We start from the raw sequence: 24,947 nt of genomic DNA on the forward strand, positions 1-24,947 counted from the left end.
CAAAGTAACCAAAGTTTTTATTTGCTGTTCCCATCTTCCCCTAGTGAGCATTAGTAACGAAGTAGATCAGCTAAGACATTACAGTCAACTTTACAGATTCAAAGTTGGAGAAGCTGCATTAAAATATTTAAACAGAATTTAATGAAGCAAAGCCATTAGACAATGCAAAAACCAATACCATGTTTCTGTTATAACCTGTACAGGCTGTGGAAACAAAATACATTTAACTGAGAAAGTAATTTATAGAACATAGTTTCAGCTTAAATACAGAATTGCTCAGGTGATGACCAAATTTGGAAGATACAGGATTTCTACCTGACATCAAAGCTGGGTTTAAATGTTTGCAGGTAAGGTAGTACTATAAGTAGATACTGCCCTTACATCGACAAAGCACATGTAGAATGGGATACCTGTTTAGTTTATTTTAAAAGAAACATTTTCTGTACCAAGCAGTCCTTTTACATTAATGCACTTACTGCAGTCCTAAACCAGAAGCAGCAGTTCTGTAAGTGTCTGGTTCACAGTAAACAAGCTGTTGGTTGCCAGATCTGCTTGCATCACCACCATAACCAAAGGGGTCCAATCCACTATTAACATAAATCTTCATTTACAATTTCTAAATGCACATTTAGTTTACTGAACTATCCCTCTGCTTGGTGGTAGTAGTTCTAAGTAGGTAGTTGGACAAAAATTTTAATTTTCTGCTGGTACATAGTTTGATATTCAATATCTGCCACACTGCAGCTGTCAAAGCTTACCAGAGTTACCAAGATAAGTTATGCTTTGGGAGGGAGTGCAATGTGATAGCCCAAGGAATGTCCCAGTCATGCTGACTGAGATAGAACTGTCCACGTCCTATTTGAGCAAAGTTTATTACAGACAAGATTGTTTAAAAGCAGTTTAAAATCACAATGTGCATATCGTACAAGCCACTCATTTCCATTATTAAACTCAGTTCTGCATCTCTTTGGGTATTTTATCCTCACTATATAAAACATGTACCAGTATTTTAAATTCTCTACTAATGCTCCTGCACAAACAATTTTCTCTGCTGCTGTAGAAGTGAACTTTATACGAAACAGAGGCAAAATAAAAAGGCCAACTAGTTAATTTTAAATTGCTATTATTGAGAACCCATTTCTTCTTCTTTAGATCTGAGCAATCAATGTTTTCTATTCGGGGCTGTAATCTGTACTTTAGTCTATGCTTTAACTGCAAAAGTACTGCATTCCATCCACACGCCGCCGCTTCTTTGACTGAAGCTCTTCAAAAAAGTGCTGTATATCTTCACTTGTAACCACCTGTTGGATATAAAAATAGCACTAATGACTCAATGAGGATGCAACTGCTTTTTAAAACAAAAGGGTTTCAACTTTAGTACAGCACGAATGTTTTCACTTCCACTATTGAGCGGAAATTATACCTGCAACAATCTAGGAATCCAGAAAGTTCATTCAGCTCAGCTACTCCTTTCAGCTCTAGGTAGTGGTTTCTCCATCGCTACTCAGACTAATCCTGTTTAGATGCACTTCCAGCAGGAGGTGATGTATAGCAACTCAGACTGCTCTTTCCCTTCTTAACCCAAGACTATTGCAGCCAATTATGTAACAACTTGTAAAACCTTGCCCATGTTTATGATCACTAATGCATTGTTGGTTGGGGATCAAAAATATGATGTCAGAGGGAACTTTAATTCTAAAGAATAGAAAGCTTGGCTAGGTTCAAAAAGAAATAGTATTAAGCCTAATGTTACACTCTAGCTCTCACAGTCAGTAATTAATACAAGCACCCTGCCTTCACTGTTGTTTAGATAATGGTCTATAAATGCAAATTTAGATTAGCAGTTACTACTGATAGGGCACTTGCAACCTGCGATGCACCCCACAGAGGAAAGCAACAATGTTCATTATTTCCAAGGCCTTTTAACAGAAGTAAAATTCTGTTGGAGACTGGTAGTTATTAATTGCTATGTGCTTCTTGGCAACAGATTTGGGTTAATTGGCACAAATGACATCCGGTTGTGTGGACCTTTCACAAATGGAATATCTCCAACCATGGTCAAAGTGGCTCTTGATTGTTAAATCACATCTCCTGCTGGGAATGAGGACCATCACATTTCTTATGAAGAATTTACTTTAAATTGTATTTTTGCTGTTGCATCAATTAATGCTATTTCTAATTCAGAGCATTACAATGGCAATGAGACAGAGAGTCTGTATATGAATGGTGGCATGCATTCCCACTGCTGTTGTATTTCAGGTTTTCTAACTGTCTACACCCAAACTTCAAGCCATCCCACATTGAATCCACTAGTTTATCCCTACACAAAAGGGTGGAGCGATATGCTTTGCCATGACTGTACCACGTCAGCAACAGGTTGATGCAGCCATAAACTACCAACACAGGGTTTAGTTCATACGACCACAGATCAGGTATAGGTAGCCTTCCAGTCTGACTTGCCTAGAATAAACCGAGCATTATATGGATACAGAGAAAACTATTGTCCAAGTCTATTCCAATCATGTTTTTTTAATTACAGAAGGATTGGGCATAGTTTGCTCTGCCAAGATTATTCTGGCTTCAACATAAATAGTGCCCAGTAACAATATCATCTTGGTTGAAATCATTTGAAGCTTAAGGGAAGCTCAAGCTTAAAACCATTTCCCCCCCTCACACCAAACAGGAGCTGCATTCAGGCTATAAATGCACAAGTTGCTGGGCTGTGAAATGTTCATGCACTGCAGTATAATAAATGCACATGAAGCAAGCTAAATGAAAACAGCATTTCCATCAGGCTTTTTTGCAAATGAAATAAACAAAGTCTGTCAACACACCGTGTATTTATATAGTATCTAATTTAGGAAAATATCTTGAGACAAGAAGGCAACAGTGGATGCCAAGATAAAGAATTAACCAAAAAATTTGGTCAGGTGGGTTTTTTTTTTACAAAGTACAGCTGCTGATGGTGGGTACAGAAGAGGACAGCTGCAGGAATGGAGAGATGGGGGTTTGTTGTCAGAATGGTGGTTAGAATGACAAGGCCATGAAGAGATTTTAAATTTGAGGTACCGGTGCAGAAAGACCTAAAGCTTGGAATTAGATTAGATCACTTCCACAGTCTTGCAGAAGAGTCAGAATTTGGCAGGAATCTAGGGTACTTCACACCCTAACTAACATAGTGTTTTCCTTTTCCACCACACCTACCCGCCTCCTGCTGGCACTGTATCCTACTGAGGGATGGTTCCCAAAAGATGCCAGCTTCATGGTGCTAATTTACCCAATACCCAAATTTTCACAAACAAGCCTGAAGATCATGTTGGAGGGGAAGCAATCACACCCAATTATATATACATACACACTTCCCAGTGAGCCAATAGAATTGTGGTCAAGAGTAGGAAGCTGGGCTGATTCTTCCCCCCTCACCACTGAAGCCAATGGCAGTGCTCCTGCTGTTAACCCAGTTAAGATCAATAAACTTAGCAGAGTATTGAATCCAGTCTATTTGGCTCAATTCCACACTAGGTGTTTAATTTAGACCCTTAAATTCTGAAGTTGTAAAACAAACTTCAGAGAATCAGACACTGACCCGTCCTTACCTTTCCTTCATCTGCAAACCTCTTCAGATAATCCTTCAGTTCAGACTTTAAATCATTGTATTCTAGATAAGGGTAGGGGGAAAAAAAACACAACAGCTCACTAAACCAGCCCATATTCTGAGTGAATGTAATTACTTTATGGTCTCTACCATTCTATTCAGTAATGAGAACAGGTTTGTTGTCATCAAGCAACACTTCAGATGCACTAGCTCTTTACCAGGAAAGAAAAGCTACAGATTTTAATAGCATTTTCAGTAAACACTTCATGTATTTTGTCGATTGAAACTCGAGCCATTTGCTTTGGTGCCATTTTTGGAGACTCATTTTCAATTTCCCTCAAAAAAAACTTACTGGAGAATTCATTGCTCATGAGGTTTTAGCCTGGGCTTAATCTAATTTTTCTGCAATAAAAGCTTCCAAGTACAGCACCAAATTGTTTCTTTTTTGCTTTTATACAAAATATTTGCACATTTCTATCAAATAGTCTTAGTAAGTCTGCCATGAGGGGGAAAAAGACAGAAGCTTTGAGGGGTCTAGTAGAAAGGGAAGTAAATCAGTGATATTGAAACTTCTCCCATCCTGCACTCCAGACCCGGAACATAATTTTAAAAAATCACTCATATGAAAAGATTTTACTCTCTCCATTGTTTTGCAATCAGAGGTTCTGTACAATTTTTCAGTACAGAAGTTGAAATGGTGCTTGGCCAATTAGCAACTTAGCACATTACACTAGAGACCCAACTTGTGATCTTGCTTCACAGGGGTTGTTAAATGATTTCCAATTACATTGTGCAATAAGCTTTATAATAGGTGACTCAAAATGTAGGGGTTCAAATTAATTTACTTCAGAAAAAGTTAATTCAACTATAACTTAAAGGACCAGTTTACCATAAATGAGTTCAACTTGCTGGATTCTATTCATGTTGCTCAGGGCAGTCATTAATGGATCACATTTCTCCCCGTCAGTCTCTTCAACGGTTTTGCCTTTATTCTCATAAGCCAGCACCGTATCAAACTCGTCCAACAGAAAGGTGATTTCTAGTTCTTTATACAGGTTCTGAAAAGAAGCACCAATTCTTCCATGTGAATACAAATTGATCTAGTCATGAGATTTTATAGCAACATGCCATCAATAAGATTCTTTTTCTTTGACATAAAATTGACATGAGTATTTTTCCCCTCAAGTGAAAGAATGAAAAATAGAATTGCAAAAAGGGGAAGACAGAATTTCCTCAACTAAAAGACTCGTGTAACTTCCAGTGTACACAGCTCTGATCCTCGTTTCCCATTTAAAATAACTACAGAATTAAGTTGATCCAGAGACTTCAATTTTCCTTTAAGGAGCAAATCTATCTTTTCACGCCTGTGTCAATGAAACAGAGGCTTCTCAGCCAAGACCGTTGACCATGTTCCTTAGCAACTCACTTGTCCATAAAAGCACTTACAGCAGAATTAAAGAATAATACTGCAGGATGCATGTACTAGTTGGAATGCAACATCAATGTTGTCAGGAATCCAAACACTTCTCCAGAACCACTTCATCCAATTCAGGGTTGCAGGGAGTCGGAGCCTATCCTGACAGCCAATGGGTGCTGGACAGGTACACCCAGGATGGAAGGCCAGTCCATCACATGGCACACACACACACACACAGGGGCAATTTACTGTAGCCAGTCCACTTAGCCAACACATCTTTGGACAGTGGGAGGAAACCGGAGCACCCAGAGGGAACCCACGCAGACACAGGGAGACTATGCAAATTCCACAGACAGACACCAGAGGTCAGGATCGAACCTGGGTCCCCGGAACTGTAAGGCAGCAATGCCAACCACTGCGCTGTCTAGAATCCAAACATTCTAAATACTATGCTTTCAGAGGGGGTATGCTGCCAAATTTCACATCTTTGCACTTACATTCCTAGATACAAAAATGTACATACAATGGAGCTTTGTTGACATTTTGAGGTGGAACCCTTCAGAATTCCAGTGAAGAACCGCATACCTTAAATACTGATTAGCTGTTATTTCATTACAGATGCAGATTGCCTATTGACTATCCCCATCATCACTGGATTCAAATAAATTACAGTAAAGAGTTTGTTCTGTTTTAAAAACATTCCAGTGTTTTAAAGATAAATTAAAACAAGCAAAACATCCTTCAAAATTACAAATTAAGAAGAAAGTCATGCAACAGACCATACCATGCAGGACTGGCAGGTACACAGCTTGTTGCGCCAGTTAAGAGGCCAGTAAGTGGCACAGTCTCTCTGCAATTCACCTCTCTTCACCTGCTGCAGTTTGCAGCCAGTGTTCTCTGCAGCTGTATCCTCCTTCACGCTGCAACTTGCTTCATCGCCATTGGCTGCCTGGGATAGAAAATGAAACAATCTTGGTACAAGCGTATAATTGAGATGAATATGTTTTAGAATTTAACTTTCGGTTTACAAGATATTATTCTGGTTCAGGGGAGACTGATTTTAAATGTGGGATAGATTAAAAAACACTTGGTCTGGATAGCTGATCAGACAGACCTGGAGTTGCAGATCAAAGGAGAAGTCCTATTGTGTTGCTGGATTGGATTATAATGGGCACCTCTGAATAATACTGAGGATGCTGGCTGCCTGTAGGCATTTCAGGAGAGGGGTTGAAGTTAAGGTGTAATGTGTGTGTTGGTTTGGGTTGGGGGGGGGGGGGAGGTGGGTGTTAAATTATTCATGTAATTTCCCCAGATAAAAAAGGTTTGAAGGCAACTGGTAAACAAAGGAAGGTTTTAAAAAGTATCCATATACTTTTCAGATCAAAAGGGGAGGTTTAAAGTTAGTTGATTTAATTTGCATTTCTGTCTGAAGATGGGCCATATGTGTCACATTGCCACGGAGATGGGATAAGGGGAAAGGTTCCTTTTTAATATATCTTTGCTGTTTTCACAGTCGGTGAGGCAGTGTGTCTGTGGGCAGCTTGGAGAAGGCAGAGTCTGCCAGGAGCTGTGGACATGAGCAACAGAAACCAGGATGTTTCTGCAGGAATTGAGAGTGGGTCGCATGTTGAAAAAGAAAAGTCCAGCTTCAAGAGAAACTAACGTTTCCCAGATCTGCCTAGTGAAACTGGTGGAAGAGATCGGCAGTGAAATTCTCAAAGTTTTGGAAGTAATTGCCAGACTGGGAATCAGAGCAAATTCCTGGAAGCTGTGACACACCTTGGTTTGGTTCCAGGAGAATTAAATAATGCTCAAGAGCCCATAATGCAAGAAGGGATTCACAAATGAAATTGAAAGTAAAATGGTGTTCAGAATTTTGGTTTTAAGTATAATTTTTTATTTATTTGTTCGTGGGATGTAGGTGTTGCTGGCTAGGCCAGCATTTTTTGCCCAAGCCCAATTGCCCTCGAGAAGATGGTGGTGAGCTGCCTTCTTGAACTGCTGCAGTCCATGTGGTGTAGGTACACCCACAGTGCTTTTTGACCCATCCACAGTGAAGGAATTGCAATATAGTTCCAAGTGTGTCACTTGGGGAACTTGCCGGTGGTGGTGTTCCCATGCATCTGCTGCCCTTGTCCTTTGAGTTGGTAGAGGTCACAGGTTTGAAAGATGCTGTTGAAGGGGCCTTGGTGAGTTCCTGCAGTGCATCTTGTAGATAGTGCACACTGCTGCCACTTTGCAGGAGTGGTGGAGGGAGTGGATGTTTTGTGGATGGGGTGCCAATCAAGTGGGCTGCTTTGCCCTGGATGGTGTTGAGCATCTAGAGTGTTGTTGGAGCTGCACTCATCCAGGCAAGTGGAGAGTATTCCATCACACTCCTGACTTGTGCCTTGTAGATGGTGGACAGGCTTTGGGGAATCAGGAGGTGAGTTACTTGCCACAGGATTCCCAGACTCTGACCTGCTCTTGTAGCACAGTATTTGTATGGCTACATCATTCTTTAAGGATTGGTTATAGTTGCAGTGATTAAATCATAGATTAAATTACTTATTAGTACGATTGATTACAATTGCCTCCAGGTTTCCTGTAAGTGAAGAAAAGAAGCAACTAAGGGTTAGGAGTGATTGCTGACTGACTTTAGAAGTGCAGCATAAGTCAGAAATTGGTGCATTTGATTTAAAGCATGGTTCGGGGGCAGAATCATTTCAATCACTTGATATGCTTCAAAACATTTAAATGGAAGATAGAAGTGACAGAGTCTGGACTTCTTGGCTTTATGGCAGTACAGTGGCAATACTCGAAAGTTTTTATGGGGCCAGGGAGTAGAGTAGATCAAAAATAAAAATCAGTGATCTGAAAGATACCACTTTCTCCAGGCCCGAGTACGTCAAGTCACTTGGAGGCTACAGCATAAAACAGGCCATTTAACTGAACTGGTTAATGCCAGCATTTATGATCCACATGAGCCTCCTTATCAACAGACCCTTTTGCTCCTTTCATTCCAAGGTACTTATCTAGCTTCCTCTTAAAATGTATATAATGCTATGCACCTCAATTACCTCTTGTCTTAGTGTATTCCACATTCTTGCCACTCTCTGGAACGAGAAGCTTCTCCCAAATTCCCTATTGGATTTATTACCCCTAACTATTGAATTTTCTACAAGTGGAAACATCTGTGTCTATCCTATCAAACCTCTTCATTTTAAATATCTCCATCATGTCACCTCTCAGCCTTCTCTTTTCTAGAGGGGGAAAAAATCCTCGCCTGTCCACTCTTCACAGATAAGTTATACCCTCTCAGGACTGATATCATTCTTGTTAATCAGTCTTTTCATGTACTCCAGTGCCTGTATATATCCTTTTATAATATGGAGACCAGAACTATTCACAGTACTCCAAATGTGGTCTAAATTAAGATCTATACGAGTTTTAAATTATTTTCCTGCTTTTCAATTCTATCCCTCTGGAAATAAACCCCAGAGCTTTGTTTCTTTTTGTAATATGGCCTGATTAACCTGTCAGTACTTTTGTCATTTGTCTATTACCCCTAGATCCCTTTACTCCTCTGGCGTTTGAGTCATTATCCAAAGAGTATATGACCTCCTTGTTCTTCTGATCAAAAATGCATCACTTCACACCTTACTATAGTTTTAATTGGCAGATGAATTTCAGCCATTCTACAAGTTTATTAGTGATTTCTTGTATTGCCCTTTGTAATAATCTTCCTTTGTAATAAGCGCATCCCCCAATTTGGCATTGTCAGCAAATTTAGAAATTGTACTTAATAGTCTGACTTAAAACTTGCCAATTTAAAAATCAGAGAAACTTGAACAGCTGAGTCGGGGTAATGGGAAAAACACTTAAAATGATAACTTCTAGTTACAGACTCGTTACCAGTGGAAGTAGTCTCCCTCTATTTACCGTATCGAAATTTTTCAACTTTGTAAATGGCTTTTATATCCCCTCTTAACTTGCTTTGTTCCAATGAAAGTTACTCAGCTCTCCTTGCAGCTAAAACCACAACACTAGATCATGGCAAATGCAAGTTGCTGAAAACTAAACACAAAATTATAACTGTGGCCTAACTAATGATTTATATAGGTACCAGAAAAAAAACCACAGGAGATGGGACTTAGTGGATAGGTCGATCAGAGAGCTGGAACAAGTACAATGGACAGAAATAGCCTCCTGTGCTGTAAATATCTATGATCATTGCCTAGTTGGGAGTGAAGTGCTCAACTACGCCACTTAGTGGCTGATTTCATGGCAGAATGTACTACAAGAAAATGAAGTGCATGTGGTGAATTGTTATAAACTGCGTACATAAACACATTCAAGCTTCTACTCAAGCAACATCGAAAGTCTACTCTGTTCACCCAAAGTAAATAGCTTATAGTAGCAGGCGAAAAATCAATGTTACCATGGGTTTCTCCTCAACTTTGCAGCTTGTGGAGGGTTCGTTGTGTTTGGCTGCAGTGTCGTCACATTTCATTGCACAAGCTGTTGTCTTCTGGTTATGTGAATCTCCGTTCTCCTGTATTGCACACACATCAACAATGCCATCCTCCACTTTGGTCAGTGATCCACTGTTACCAACATCTGATGCTTTGGTCACTGGAAGGAGGGTACAAAAAGGAACTTTAATGACCAGATGTCAGACTCTTTCCTCTAGTTAGGAGTGATAATTAGCAGGATACTTGACCTGCCTCTCACTCATTAATTTTCTTCCTCTTCAATGGAGATAAAATAGACAAAGGGTAACAAACAATATGCCTTACCCTTAACTTCCCTCCCACTCTGTATTCAGTCACAACCACCATTGCATTATCACTTCACAATATGTTAAAACACAAGTTAGTCAAAGATACTGCAAGTCTTTAATAAGGGCAAGGCACTACCATGCCCAATGCCTCGAGACAACTGCACTGCACTGCCCAACCATGGTTTGATATTATGATTATTCAATGGTAACATCTGCAGTAGTTTTAATACTGGATTTAGCACTCCAAAAAAAATTTAAAAATGTACTTTAAAAATTGAAATCAGTCAAAGCAATCTTCTTAGAGGATAATCTCCAGCAGATTACACGCAATGTCAGTTTGGCTTTGGATCACTGAAAGCCAATCTAAAATAACATTCACTCCTGCAGTACGATGATTGTTCCCTCCTCGTTAATATGTAGGGCACAAGGTCAGAAAGCTTTTTTTTTTGTTAATCTTGAAGGTGTGAAACATATTTACTGCTGTGAAGGTTTCCAGCCAAGTTTATACAATGTGTGTCAGATCTTGGCTGGTTAGCTGCTTCCCTACAGAAGTGAAAAAGTCAAGCAGTGAGTCAGCTTGGCTGATAGGCAGGTTATATGGTCAGAGGTCTGGACATTAGCTGGTCTCCCTCTACTGAGGTCTCAACTCTCATGCACACATCTGTTACAAAAACAAAAAAATCGAAAGAGTATTGTTTAGAGCCAGTTGCTTGTTTGTCCACACCACTTTCTACATAGCTCACTGGCCCCAAGGGCATCGTTTGTCAACAATCTCATTGGTTGCTTGATGAACAATCTGCGGAAAGAAACAACTGTGTTGCCATGGACATCATCACAATAACAGTAAAATAAAATTCCACGTTGGTGAAGAATTTTTTGTGTGGGTTTCAACTGTGGAGATGCAGCATCATTTTAAATGTTGTCTTTTCCACCAGGTGCTTGTCCCTGTTCTGCCTTACCTTGTACACCATGCTCTGGCTCTGAAGAAAGCACTCACTGAGTTTTCTGCCTCTACAGCAACAAATCGGCCTCTCCTCACACGAGGCAAGCAAGAAAGGAGGGATTGGGGAATCTGGTGCATACTACTCGGCCAATGATTGCTGTTGTTCTTGGGAGTATCATTGGAGGCAGCCAATCAGCGGTGGCAACGGGCAGGATCAGGCAGGAGGAGAACAAAATCTGTACTGGAATCCAGACAATGCGAAGTGAAGCAATTACGGAGAGGGAGAAGTGGATGTTAGAAAAACATTGGAAAAAAAAGTTGGAATTGTGCCCAAAGTCAGAAAAGTCTCATCCCTGTCTTTATAAAATTCCATGACTTTGGACCTTTTTTTTTTGGAAATTTCTATGATTTTTCCAGGTTTTCCATGACCCGGAGGAACTCAATAATAATTTCAAAAGTGACAGTTCTCTCTCTCTCGCTCTTCCTCTCCCTACACAAAGTAATAGTCAACAGCCTTTTCACATCTGGCAGCATATCAAACTGAAGGACACATTTGTTAAAGCCCTGGAAACTAGCATTCTTTTTAGGAACACCACCACCGGATGTCAATTACTAATGAAAATCTGGCCATCATTTGATAATCTTACTCAATGGTCATAATGTGATAAAATAAACTGGTGTACCTAACACTGGGAGGACCCAAATTACAAAAGAAAAAAAAAAGGTGTGGATTTTCAAAGGAAAACAGAAAAATGCTAGAAACACTCAGCAGTCTGGCAACATCTGGAGAGAGAGAGAAATTTGGGGGCGGGGAGACAGAGACATAACACACGTACGTACACACAGACACACACACACACAGAGTTTTAACATTTCAGTTCAAGGACCTTTCTTCAGAACTGAACAGTTCAAAACTGTTCTGAAGAAAGGTACTGGGCCTGAAACACTAACTTTGCTTCTCTTCCACAGATGTTACCAGGCCTGCTCAGCATTTCCAGATTTTTCGTGTTTTTATTTCTTGTGCCCGAATTACATTGGACTCCTTAATCAACATTTCCCCAAGATCTGTGAGAACAGCACCCCACCCCCTCCCAACCACACCAAAAAAAAAAGACAAGGTGAAAGATGGCTCCTCTATATTTGTTCATCTTAAAAGCAGGTAACATTACCACTGCAGTGCTATTCAGACATTGTGGCTGCTGTCGCGGTTAAGCAATCTGTAGCAAGCAACATCTCTGCAGTGCTGGACAGTGAAGGTGCTGACTGTTCCATTCAACCAACTCCTGATTAAGATATTTTACTGAAAGTAACAGCTCTCAGACAAAACAGATAATAATCTCAACTGAAGCAGGACAAAAAGATTCCCTACCTGCCACATGTGTTGCATAGGCCCAAAGAAATGAGCATCTCTTCATACAGCTCCGGCATACCATTTCCTGATACTCTTCGTTATCTGGCAAAGCAGCGCCAAGATGCTAGAAATCAAACAACAGTCACAAATTAATTGCTGTTTAATTGTTTAAAACTGTGATCACGGCCAGAATCAAGGTGAATTGTGCAATATTACTAATCAAGTCTGTTATTTTAGTAGATCCTCAATCAAAAGTAGTTTCATATGAATATTTTCTCATATTCCGGCTGAGGTGGATTTGGGGCCTGTCTTCTCACGCTACCCGAGAGTGGAAGGCAATGGCAAACCACCACAGACAAAAAGCTGCCAAGAAAACAGCTCAGGATGAAGTATCAGCAGACAATGAGCCAAGGACCTGCCTTTGGACAGAGCACCCATCAATGAATGAAATCATTACCAATATCCTCCAAACCAATTCAATCCCTCAGTCTTAAGACTACAGATCCTAATGCAAGTGCCAGACTTCCACCAACGCCAGTCGAGAAGACGAATGGCAGTCAAATGTCTTCATGGTAAATAGCAGCTTCAATTTAAACAGAGCTCATAAACTTAACAGTATACAGAAAGTAATATGTACTAAACATACTGCTGCCTGAAAGGGAGTTGGAAGCAGATTCAATAGTAAGAGGGGGAACTGGATAAACACCCACAGTGCCTACACCACATGGACTGCAGCGGTTCAAGAAGACAACTCACCGCCACCTTCTCAAGGGCAATTGGGGATGGGCAATAAATGCTGGCCTAGCCAGCGACACCCACATCCCTTGACCGAATTAAAAAAACTCATGTATATCCAATTCCCTCTCTTTTACTATTGAAGGGTTTTGCAATTTGCAGGGTGATAAGGAAAGAAGAGTTGGATAGATTTTTCAAACTAATTGGATGGCTTTTTCCAATGGCTGCCACAGGAACAATGGGTCAATGGGCCTCCTTCTGTACTGAAAGATTCTTTAGGAAGAGCTCTTTTGTACAATGGATTCCAAATATCCCTCCAGTTAATAACGGGAGTGACAGTCAAGTAGCACAGAACACCGGGTACACTATAATATCGATAGGGTTAGAAGAAAATGGCAGAGTTTTGACACTGGAAGAGATATAAGAAATTCAGAGAGGTCAGAGGGGCCCATAGAATGCTCCAAGCATCATCTCCACCTCCACTTTCAGTATGCAGTGCTCTCAATCCCTAACAATCTGCTCCAAAACTGTCAAGCCGTATATGATTGTGGGGAATTTGTAATGCGCTTCCATAAAACAGTTTAAACTAAGAATTATCCAGGCTACAAAAATCAAAGCAGGTTGATCAGATTTACTATTATGCCGCAATTCAGGCTGAAGGATGAACCTCAAAGACTACCCAGATCACATTTTTCCCCCTCACTGGTACCATTTCCAATAGGAACAGGAGTAGGCCAGAGTCTGTTCCACCTTTCAATGAAACCATTGCTAATTCACAACCTAATTCCACATATCCGCTTTCCCCATATTCCTTAATACCTTTGGGTAAGAAAAATTAAAAAATTAACAATTGATCCAGCATCAATTGCCATTTGCTATGAGAATTCCAAACTTGTACCATCCTTTTTGCCTAGAAGTGTTTCCTAATTTCACTCCTGAAAGGTCCATCTCCAGTTTTTAAGACTACAAAGTCTGGTCAAAGACTCCTATGGGGGGGGTTACTGTAATACCAGTAGGTTCTCTCTGTCTACCTCATCTGTTCTCCTCTAATACCTTGAAAACTTCGATCAAACCAGCCCTTAACTTTCTAAACTCAAGGATTACAACCCTAGTTTGTGTAATCTCTCCTTGTAAATTAAACATTGCAGTCCAGGTATCATAGTAAATCTAAGCTGCACTCCTTCCGAGGCCAATATATTCTATCCTAAGGTCTGGTACCCAGAACTGCTGACAGTACCCACATGTGATCTAACAAGGGCTTCATACAGTTCAAGTGTATCTTTGTCTCATTCACCCTCTTGCATTCTCAAGATACAAAACATTACATTACCCTTTTTAATTATTTTCTGCACCTGTTCATGACATTTTAGTGATCTATGTACCTGGCACCCCAGGGCTCTTTGAATCTCCAATGTTCCCACCATTTAGAAATGCCCAGTTCTGTCCTTTTTTGATCCAAAATGGCTGACCTCACATTTGCTTACATTGAAATGCATGTCACATAGTTTTGCCCATTAACATAATTGTTAATATCTTTGCAATTTTATGATTCCATCTGTACTCCTTACAACGTCGCTCATCTTTGTGTCATCAGTAAACATGGATATGTGGCTTTCTAACCCATCTACTGAGTCACTAAAACATACGCCTAACAGTTGAGGCTCCAACAGAGATCCCTGCGGGACACCACTGCCAGTTAGGGTACCTGTCCATTATCCCAAAAATCTATCTCCTGCCACTCATCTAATTTCCAAATCAGATCAATAATTTGCCTTCAACTTTTGCTAGCTTTATCAAATGCCTTCTGGAAGTCCCTATAAATAACATGCATTGACATTACCCAATCTATTACTTTAGTCACTGCTTTAAAATTTCAATCAAGTTTGTCAGCATGATTTAGGAACCCTATGATCCCAATGCTGGCTTTTTCCGATTAGCTGAAAGTTTGAGGTGTTCAGTGACCCTATGCTTAATTATAGACTCCATTAATTTTCAATAATAGATGTTAGGCTAATTAGTCTTTCAATGCCTTGTTTCCCTCTGTCATCTTTCTTAGATAGACTGACATGCACAATTTTCCAATCTGAAGGAATGATTCCAGAACATTTTAGAAGATTTCAGTTCGGGCATCTGCAATGTTCTCATCTACTTCCTTTGAAACTTGGCATGGCAACCATCTGGTCTTGGGGATTTGTCACTCTTTAATGTCGTTATTTGCTTCATTGTTATTATGCTGATGTTAATTTTAGTGAGCTCTTGTCCCCGATTCAATATTAGTCTGGCAGGCTGACCTCTTCCTCTATTGATACCAAATATTAATACCAAATAATTACTCAACATGTCTGCCATTTCCTTATTTTCATTGACAATATCACCTTCATCAGTTTAAGGGGTTCACATTAATCCTGACCACTTTCTTTTTCCTAATATAATTGTAAACATTTTTGTATTGATGGTTGTGAGAGAATTTTTAAAAGCCTTCATAAACAAACAATCACTTTATCGGAGTTCAAGTAATTTAATCCATTTGCCTACTTCATTACTTTTGAATAAAAATTAAGTTTTCCTAAATTTAATGATCCTTCAATCAAGAATACAGTTTTCTACCTTTTTTTTTACACGATGCAAAGATAATAAAATGACTTCTAAACTGATATACATTACATACGTATACAGCCAATGGCTATTATTGATCCAAAGGCCAACAGAAACAGCTGGTTAATTAAGTGGTTAAGTTTCCCAGAAGATAATATTTTACAAGGTAAATTCTTACAGAACAAGGAAAAACTAGTTAAACTTCTAAAGGACAGCTTAAACCCATTGATTTAAGCAGTCTAATTCAATCTACTTCAATCATGTTAAGCCCAACAGAATTGTTCAGTTTGGCACAATAAAATGAGTTCCCTTTAGGGAGGGAAATCTGCCATCCTTACAAAAAACAGACTTATATGGAATTTACAGCACAGAAGCAGGTATTTCAGCCTGACTGGTTTGTGCTGGTGTTTATGGTCCACATAAGTCTCCGCCCACTCTAGTTAAATAGAAGTTACACTGATAGGGTAAGGTTAGGTTAGTTGTCCCTCATTTGACGCCACTCTTTCATGGGATGTGGGTGTCACTGGCAGGGCCAGCATTTGTTGCCAACCCCAACTGCCCTTGAATTGAGTGACTTGCTAGGCCGTTGCAGAGGGCAATTAAGAATCACCCACATTGCTGGTCTCCTGGATTACTCATCCAGTGGCATAACCACCATGCCACCATCTTCCCCCAATCTGGCTTCCTTTTAAAAAAAAAGTAGTGAAGACATTCAGCTCGACTACCCCATGTTTCACATCCTAACTACAGTTTGTCAATAGTTTCTGAAAATAGGCATTAGAGATAATTCCCGAGTCTCATTTGACTTTTTTGCAGCGTTTGACATGGGCAACCATGCCAACTTACTATGTTGTCCTTGCTTAATTTCACTCTTATTTATTTCAACATAACCAGGTTATTTTTAAGCAAGGGTTTCCCTTCCTGACACTGCACCATTACATCCAGAGTCACACAAAGATTCACCCATTCCCCCCAACCCTTCGTGACATTATCTGAAGTCCTGGGGTTAGCTTCTGCATGTATGCTGATGATAGCCAATTGCTACCTCTCCACTGCTGCTGTGTTGTTAGACTGCTTGTCCAACTTGCAGAGTCTTCAACAAGCTGCAATTTCATTGTAAGCAAAGGCTTAGTTGGTAATACTCTTAACTGAGTCAGAAGGTTCAAGTCCTGCTCCAGAGACTGCAGTACAAAAATCTACATTGCTACTCCAGTGCAGTACTGAGTAACCACCTTTGAGATGAATCATTAAGCTATTTCAGGTGGATCAAACTATCCCACAGCATTATTTTTAACAAGGGCAGGGAGTTATCCCCTATTTAACCCTCCATCAACATAATTTTAAAAAAGCCAAGTTGGTCTTTATCACACAGCATGGATTGTCCTATTTCTTACAACAGTGACTACACTTCAAAAAATACTTCATTGGCTGTAAATTGTGGATGCAAATGGAAGGCATTATAAACCAAATTTAGAAGTTGGGAATTTGGTGAGAATTGGAATTCTTGGATTTGGTGGTGAACGTTTTAAATTTAATTTAGAATTTTAAAAAACTATAAAAGGAACTCGTGAACAGAACCTGATAGTCAATGCCAATCGGCTGTAATCATCATCCAAATAGGTGCCAATGACTGTGAGCAGGAAACTATTTGCAACTTGTGTGCCTCTAAACAGATGTACACAAGTAAACAGTATCTGCTGATGCATAGTGATTGTAAACAGAGTAAGTCATAAAGAGTGTAAAATATGGGATAAAAGCAAAATACTGTGGATTCTGGAAATCTGAAAAACAAAAAATGCTGGAAAAACTCAGTAGGTCTGGCAGCATCTATGGAGAGAGAAACAAAGTTAATGTTTTGAGTCTGTATGACTCGCCTTCAGAGATCTAAATAGATATAAATGACCTAGGCTAAATGGCACAGCAAGTCGTGTGGCTGGACTGCAGAATGACTGTCCTGAGTGAACACATCTGCAAGAGACAGTGGAGTAGTGGTAATTTCATTGGAGTAGTGGTAATTTCATTGGAGTAGTAATCCAGAGGGCCAAGCTAACGATCTGGGGATACGAGTTCAAAACCTACCACAGGAGCTGGTGGAATTTAAATTCAATTAAAATATAATTTTTAAAAATCTGCAATTAAAAGCCAGTCTCAGTAATGGTAACGGTGACTAAAAAAAATATCCTCAACCTTAAACTCTAGGGAAGGAAATCTGCCATCCTTACCTGGTTCGGTCTGCATGTGACTCCAGACCCATAGCAATGTGGTTGACTCTTAACTGCCCTCTGAAATGACCTAGCAAGCTACTCAGTGCAAGAGCAATTAGGGATGGGCAAAAAAATGCTAGCTTTCCCAATGACACCCACATTCCATGAAAAAGTGGGAGAGAAAAAAAAAATTCGATGTATTTGTCCCGAATCTCTTGGATTCACAGTCATTGAGTTAGACTGCAAGTTGGAGACATACCAACCTATAAGGGTGGGGGAGCATTATCTAGACAGTTTGCTCCAAACATTGATCAGACCTTGCCGAAAGATACAGGATCAGGCAAGGTTGATGTGACCGATAGTGTACAGAGTAAAGAAAACCCAGGTGAGATGGAGAACAAGGATCACAGAAACAGATTCACCCAAGAGGTACAATGAGAACAACGACTGTCAGAAGGACAGCCGGAATGCAGACCACTGCGCTTTGGAGTAGGAGCTGTCCAAAAGGGAGAAGAGGAAGAGAATAATGTGGTAGTTATAGGGGATTCAGCAATTATGGGGACAGATTGCATCCTTTGTAAGTAGGATCGAGAGTCTCACATGGTATGGTGCCCACTTGTTGCAGGGTGGAGGACATCTCAAACCACTTTGAAAGGGAAAAAGGTTCAGTTATTGCAGTCCATGTTGGGACCAACAACACAGGCAAGACCCAGCAAGAGGTCCTGTTTAGAATGTACCAGGAACATAGGAGCTAAATTAAAAGGACAGAACCTCAAGAGTTAATGTCTGCATTATCACCTGAGCCTTGTGCAAATTGGCATAGTGATAACCACGTTGAGGCAGCGAACATGTGGCTGAAGGAGTGTTGTGGGAAAAAGGGATTCCAGTTCACGGAACACTAGTACCAGTACTGGTATATGAAGGAACTGTACCACTGGGATAGACTCCATCTGAACAAGGCTGGGACCAGGGTCCTAGCAGAAAGGATAAAAAGGGCAGTCAGTAGGTCTTTAAACTAGTAAATGGCAGTGAGAATCATCACCCATTGGAAAAAAATCATAAATAATAGTTTTAAAACAAACAAAACGAAGACAGTGGAGTTGACAGGGCCCTCAACCGTGTCCTGCCCATCTCCCGCGCATCCGCCCTCACGTCTTCTCCTCCCTCCCAGAAACATGATAGGGTCCCCCTTGTCCACACTTATCATCCCACCAGCCTCCCCATTCAAAGGATCATCCTCCGCCATTTCTGCCAACTCCAGCATGATGCCACCACCAAACACATCTTCCCTTCACCCCCCCTGGCGGCATTCCGTAGGGGTCGTTCCCTCTGGGACACCCTGGTCCACTCTTCCATCACCCCTACTCCTCAACCCCCACCTATGGCACCTCCCCATGCCCACGCAGAAGATGCAACACCTGCCCCTTCACTTCCTCTCTCCTCACCGTCCAAGGGCCCAAACACTCCTTTCAAGTGAAGCAGCATTTCACTTGCATTTCCCCTAACTTAGTCTACTGCATTCATTGCTCCCAATGCGGTCTCCTCTACATTGGAGAGACCAAACGTAAACTGGGCGACCGCTTTGCAGAACACCTGCGGTCTGTCCGCAAGAAAGACCCAAACCTCCCTGTTGCTTGCCATTTTAACACTCCACCCTGCTCACTTGCCCACATGTCTGTCCTTGGCTTGCTGCATTGTTCCAGTGAAGCCCAACGCAAACTGGAGGAACAGCACCTCATCTTCCGACTAAGCACTTTACAGCCTTCCGGACTGAATATTGAATTCAACAACTTTAGATCTTGAACTCCCTTCTCCATCCCCACCCCCTTTCCGTTTCTTCCCCCTCCCTTTTGTTTTTTCCAATAATTTATATAGATTTTTCTTTTCCCACGTATTTCCGTTATTTCTAAATCTATACCTTTAATGCCCTGTCAGTCTTTCCACCCCACCCCCACTAGAGCTGTACCTTGAGTGTCCTGCCATCCATTCTTAATTAGCACATTCGTTTAGATAATATCACCACCTTCAACACCTCTTTGTTCCTTTGTGACATCTTTTGATTATCTGCTCCTATCACTGCTTGCTTGTCCCTACAACCACCACCCCCCCAACAACTTCTCTCCCCCCACCCCCCACCTTAAACCAGCTTATATTTCACCCCTGTCCTAATATTACTCAGTTCTGTTGAAGGGTCATGAGGACTCGAAACGTCAACTCTTTTCTTCTCCGCCGATGCTGCCAGACCTGCTGAGTTTTTCCAGGTAATTCTGTTTTTGTTTTGGATTCCCAGCATCCGCAGTAGTTTTTTGTTTTTATTTTTGAAAACAGTGGAGTAACAGTCAGAAAGTGTACTTAATGCACAAGAGGTAGAGATAAATAGAAACTAAAAGATGTTGAATAATTAAAAGAAAGAAATAAGAAACGTGCGAGTAAAATATCACATCAGAAGGAGAAATTAGGGCATGTAGCCCAAACAAAGGCATATCTTATACAAAGGCAAAAAGGAGTAAAAGAAGCAGAGTGAATGAATAGCAGGTTCAACTTCAACATGGAGGGTACGCTATGGTGGTTATTATGGAAGCATGGTTGCAAAGCGGTCAGGGCTGGGAATTAAATATATCAGGAAAGATAGGGAAAATGGCAGCAGGCAGGAGTAGCCTTAGTAATTAAGGATGGAAATCACATCAATGATAAGATAATGAAAGCTGAGAAGGAATTGGAGACTTTATGGGTAGAATGAAGTAATAGGAGAGGACTTAAAGACTGGAAGAGGCGGTAGCGTATAGGCCCCCTGCTAGCAACTGTGAAATGATCAAATGTACAAATGCAGGGATTAGACAAGGCAGAGTTGTTTTAATGGGGGATTTTAACTTTCATAGATTGGGATAAATAGACTAGCACATGTCAGAAAGGTAGTGAACTTCTTGAGTGCGTTCAAGATAGTTTTCTGTAACAATGTCCTAGAACCAACAAGGAGACATGCCATATTAGCTTGGCAACAAGTGGATTCAGTTAACACCCCCATCGTTAACTGTGATCCAACAGCAATCATAATGTGATTATGTTAATCGCAGTGTGTGAAAGGGAGAAATGCAAAACAACTGAAGATTCTAGATTTAGCTAAGAGTGACTTCAATGCAATGTGAGAAACAGTTAACAGTAAATTGGTCAAATCTGCTAAATTGGTTAAAAAGTGTCCAAAAGTAGAATTTAACTTGATACAGAACGAATTTATACACCTAACAGGCAAGAGTTCGACTTGTCAAAAAAATAAACAGCCATGGGCGACTAAAGCAGTAAGAAATAAAAGAATTCAACACTGTCAAAAATGCACAGATCCTAGAGAACGGGAGATACACAAAGAACAGCAAAGGGTGGCAAAACAATAGTAAAAGTTAGTCTCAGTAATGGTGACCATGACAACCATCATCGATTTTCATTAAAACCCACTGGTTAAAGCACTAATGTCCTTTCGGGAAATCTGTCACCCTTACGTGTTCAGGCTTACATGTGACTCCAGGCCCCCAGCAATGTGCTTAACTCTTAACTGCCCTCTGTAATGGCCTAGCAAGCCACTCAGCTCAAGGGCAATTAGGGATGGGCAACAAATGCTGACCTTGCCAGCAACACCCACATTTCATGAAAGAATAAATTTTTAAACATCTGAGATTGATATATTTTTGTTAACAAAAGCTGTTAAGGAATATGGGACAAAGGAGGTATATGGAGTTTGGTTGCAGATCAGTCATGATTTTCTGAAAGATGGAACAGGCTCAAAAGGACTTAACGACCTACTCCTGTTCCTATATAAGACGCTTTGGGGCATGAAGATTATGAGCTACAAGTCTATTTCCTTTTCTCCAGCTAAACATTGAGAAGGCTAAATCCATCATCTTTGGCCATCAATAAACATACAGCCCAGACCTTGCTGTGTCATGCTTTGAGCTGTGCAACATGCATTTAAGTAATACTACTATTGGTCAGACAGAGCTGATGGCTACAGTCTCACATATACCAAGTAGGTTTAACAGCAGATTCAGTACAACATTTCTTAGAGTTTGGATAGCAATAACAGAAAAGAAAAATCACTTCAATCCATTGCGTACTTTTAAATTAAATAGATTATTTTCCTTTTTCTGCACTTAAGCTCAGTTAGCAATAACTGGAGAGCAATCATTTAAAAAAAAACAACTTCAAATCAGTCTTATTGGCTAACAACCAGGTAACAACAATCTATTTTACTTTCTCCATGAAGAGCTGATGGAACATGGAATGTTTTGCCACAAGGCATGGTTGAGACAGAGATTATTGCATATTTTGAAGGGAAAAAATGGATAAATATTTGAAATGGACAACACAAGGCTACAGGGAGAGGTCAGAGGATTTGTCTTTGGACTGACAAGCGATGAACTATGTTCCATAAATCTCAATGGTTCCAAAATGAAAGATCATTAGACTTCAAGAAAGAACAGTTGCCTTACCCTTCCATGGAACCAGTCTTCACAGACGACACATTGAATCATTTCATCAGGGGTCTAGAAAAATAAGGAGAGACAGGCTCCATGAGGCAGTGGTCGTGCCTTGCAACCAAAATCTGCAGCACTACCAAGACCAGTTTCTGAATACCTTACCTCATCCTCAGGATCCGGATAAGGCCTCTTGCAGATACAGTACAGTCCGAAGAAATTGTCATTATATTTATTGCCATAATTTGCTTTTTCTTTTTCCTGTTAAGAAGAAAAAAAACAAAGCTGCAGAAAAATCAGTGAAAACCTGTTTTCTGGTTAATAAAATAACTGCAAACATTAAACTGCATCACTCCATTAAAATGAAACTCAGAAGTACTTATATGTCGAATAACATTCTACAATGGTCATCAGGCTCTCTGTGATAATTAATAAATGAATGAAGGCACATGTGAAATGGTCCAGAATTCAATGTAAAAGCTTTCAGAAAATGCAACTGGAAAAGAATAGAAAAAGATTGATGAATCACCAATTCCTTCTCCACAACAGCACATTGTAAATACAATGTGTAACCTGGGATGTGTACATGTCCAAAGTGCAATGTTACTATTCTAGATTGAGGTGCTCAAAAAGAAAATGAACATGACAAAAAGCCTCAACATTTAATGATATGTCTCTGCCTGGTTTCTCATTTCCTCCTCCCAACTTCACCCCAACATTCTGGCTGTCCACACTTTTTTCCCCCTCTACATCCCTCCCATTCCTTATTTACTTTCTCCCTTATTGCCCTCTCCCAGCCACACACGCTGATCAGCATGGATTCTCTGACTCCTAGACCTGGTACCTCCACTCCAGAAAGCAACATCTGACTTTATTTCTGGTTGTTGCACAAGATAATAAGGGTGTTGGAGAGGAATTTTCCTTTCTCCCTGCCCAATCTGCTGGGATTTGCCTTTCCCAGCAAGAACACATGGCTGTGGAGAGAGGAGCTGGATAAGAAATGTCCAGTCATGATACTCCAGCCGTTGTAAAGATGTGAAGCAGGCTTGATGCACCAGTGTGTCTTTCCAGCCTGTTAATTTTGTATGTTCAGCTTTATACCAGAGGATTGTTAAGGCAGAGTGCATCCAGCAGGCGCCTTTTCTATCACTCTCACCCCCTGTACTGAATTATGCTAGTGCATTTACACTCAGTTTAGGATTTATTAACCATTATTCTACAAATGTTACTGCGTCTGATCAGAGAACCATTCTATCATTGTTAAATAAAAAGTAAAACCAATTTCCAAATGGCCTTTATTCACTGTTGTCAGAGAAAGCTGGTGGTTGAAAGTATTGTCATTTGGAATTTGGCCTCTAACTAATGCTCATTGAAATAAATCTTGTTTTCAATGATCGTTCCCATTCTAAATTACGGACTTACTGTATACAATTTTAATTTGCACCTTCTGGAACTGGATATCTTGCAAAGGGTACAGAGATCATAGGATTTTGGAAACTGGGTCCACTTGCTGATGAAGTAAATTACTAAAAAGGTGATTATAATGTGTTCTGATGCAAGGTCACAGATCTGAAACATTAACTCTCTTTCACTCTCTACAGGGGCTGCCTGACCTGGAATTATTTCCAGTATTTTCTGTTTTTAAGTTCAGATTTGCCAGCATTTTACTTTTGCACTGAAAAACAATTGTTGGGGTGGGGGAAGTGAATAGAGGCAAAAGAATAAGAGTACTTAAAACAAAAAGTAGTGTGGAAGAGGACACACAATTGGAGCATTGGTACATGGAGCATGCAGTCTACATCAAAAGCCAACACTGAGAAGTGCAACATATGCTTTAACATGCTAGAATCACCCATGGTCCTTAGCTCCTGCTGACAGGCTTTACAACAGCTTCTGCACTACTAATAAAAAGCACATTGAAAATTAACTTGGATTAAAAAGGTTATTGGCCACAGCAACAGAAACTTACCGAGAAAAACTTGCACTGCAGATTATTAAACTTGCTGTTCCCACAATCACAACGAAAGTTTCTAGAACAATTCAAGAAGGTAGCGATGAGCTGGCATCTTTTAGCATTAGAAAATACTCTCCAAAACAAGCATTTACAATTTGATTACTGCTCTGTTAAAGTCAGCACTCTGTCACATTGCGTTCTTTTACAACCTAATATCATGCAGTAATTTAAATATTAGTGAAATTTAGCCAAGTTCCACTGATTTAACTCTCACAGAATATTACAAATATCTATCATTGCCTACTGCCATAAAACCATTCCTGTTTAAGTATACATTTTCACTTAAGCATCTGCAACAGATTTCATCAAGTTTTAGTCAATATGTTATTGGGGTTTCATCACCCAAACCTTCCATACATTTGAATTCATCCTTCCAGATCATCCTCTGTCATTTGGGACAGCCAAGATCTTTGGTTCAGTGGAATGCACACTGGAATCACATGAAGCTTCAGGGGCCTCATATAAAACTTTAAAATCAATCTTCCCATTTCTATAGATCATGTTCATTTGCATAGATCCCCAGTCACTGGTCGCAACAGATCCCCATTTAAATTCAGTCCGCGGATTAGGCGACAGCCCCAAGAACAACCTTCCAGTGCCACAAAACAAAAGCACAACCGGAACAAGTTGGGTGAGCTCGTGGGCAGATTAACAGGGCTTGGCAACTGCACATGGCGCAGGCTGCAGTTTGAACATGCCACCGGGCTCCAACACCATCAGTAATGAGCCCAAAATCCTGGCCTTAACCAAACTTGTATTTGTTCAGCACCCTCTGCGTAAAGAATACATTGTGGTATCTGTCACAACCCTGAGGCTGTGCCCTCTTGCACCTTTGCCTTGGTGCCTTATATGTTGTTCTGGGGTT

General features: G+C 40.4%; 2 protein-coding genes across 2 annotated transcripts in view; one reads left to right on the forward strand and one right to left on the reverse strand.

The window, feature by feature from the left end:
• Positions 1-11,104, forward strand: part of btbd7 (BTB (POZ) domain containing 7) — a 66,937-nt gene extending 55,833 nt beyond the window's left edge. The window contains exon 11 of the mRNA XM_078562211.1: positions 10,710-11,104. Within this exon, the coding sequence (XP_078418337.1) occupies positions 10,710-10,871 (162 nt within the window). The 3' untranslated portion in view covers positions 10,872-11,104. The remainder of the gene's footprint in view (positions 1-10,709) is intronic.
• ubr7 (ubiquitin protein ligase E3 component n-recognin 7) overlaps positions 1-24,947 on the reverse strand; it is a 26,832-nt gene continuing 1,885 nt past the window's right edge. The window contains exons 3-11 of the mRNA XM_078562221.1: positions 24,038-24,098; positions 22,234-22,329; positions 22,084-22,137; positions 12,087-12,192; positions 9,433-9,626; positions 5,797-5,961; positions 4,485-4,653; positions 3,597-3,658; positions 1-1,301 (exon numbers count right to left, since the gene is read on the reverse strand). Of these exons, the coding sequence (XP_078418347.1) occupies positions 1,209-1,301; positions 3,597-3,658; positions 4,485-4,653; positions 5,797-5,961; positions 9,433-9,626; positions 12,087-12,192; positions 22,084-22,137; positions 22,234-22,329; positions 24,038-24,098 (1,000 nt within the window). The 3' untranslated portion in view covers positions 1-1,208. The remainder of the gene's footprint in view (positions 1,302-3,596; positions 3,659-4,484; positions 4,654-5,796; positions 5,962-9,432; positions 9,627-12,086; positions 12,193-22,083; positions 22,138-22,233; positions 22,330-24,037; positions 24,099-24,947) is intronic.

The sequence above is a fragment of the Cetorhinus maximus genome, chromosome 18 (assembly GCF_964194155.1).
Source record: "Cetorhinus maximus chromosome 18, sCetMax3.hap1.1, whole genome shotgun sequence".
NCBI classification, from domain to species: domain Eukaryota; kingdom Metazoa; phylum Chordata; class Chondrichthyes; order Lamniformes; family Cetorhinidae; genus Cetorhinus; species Cetorhinus maximus.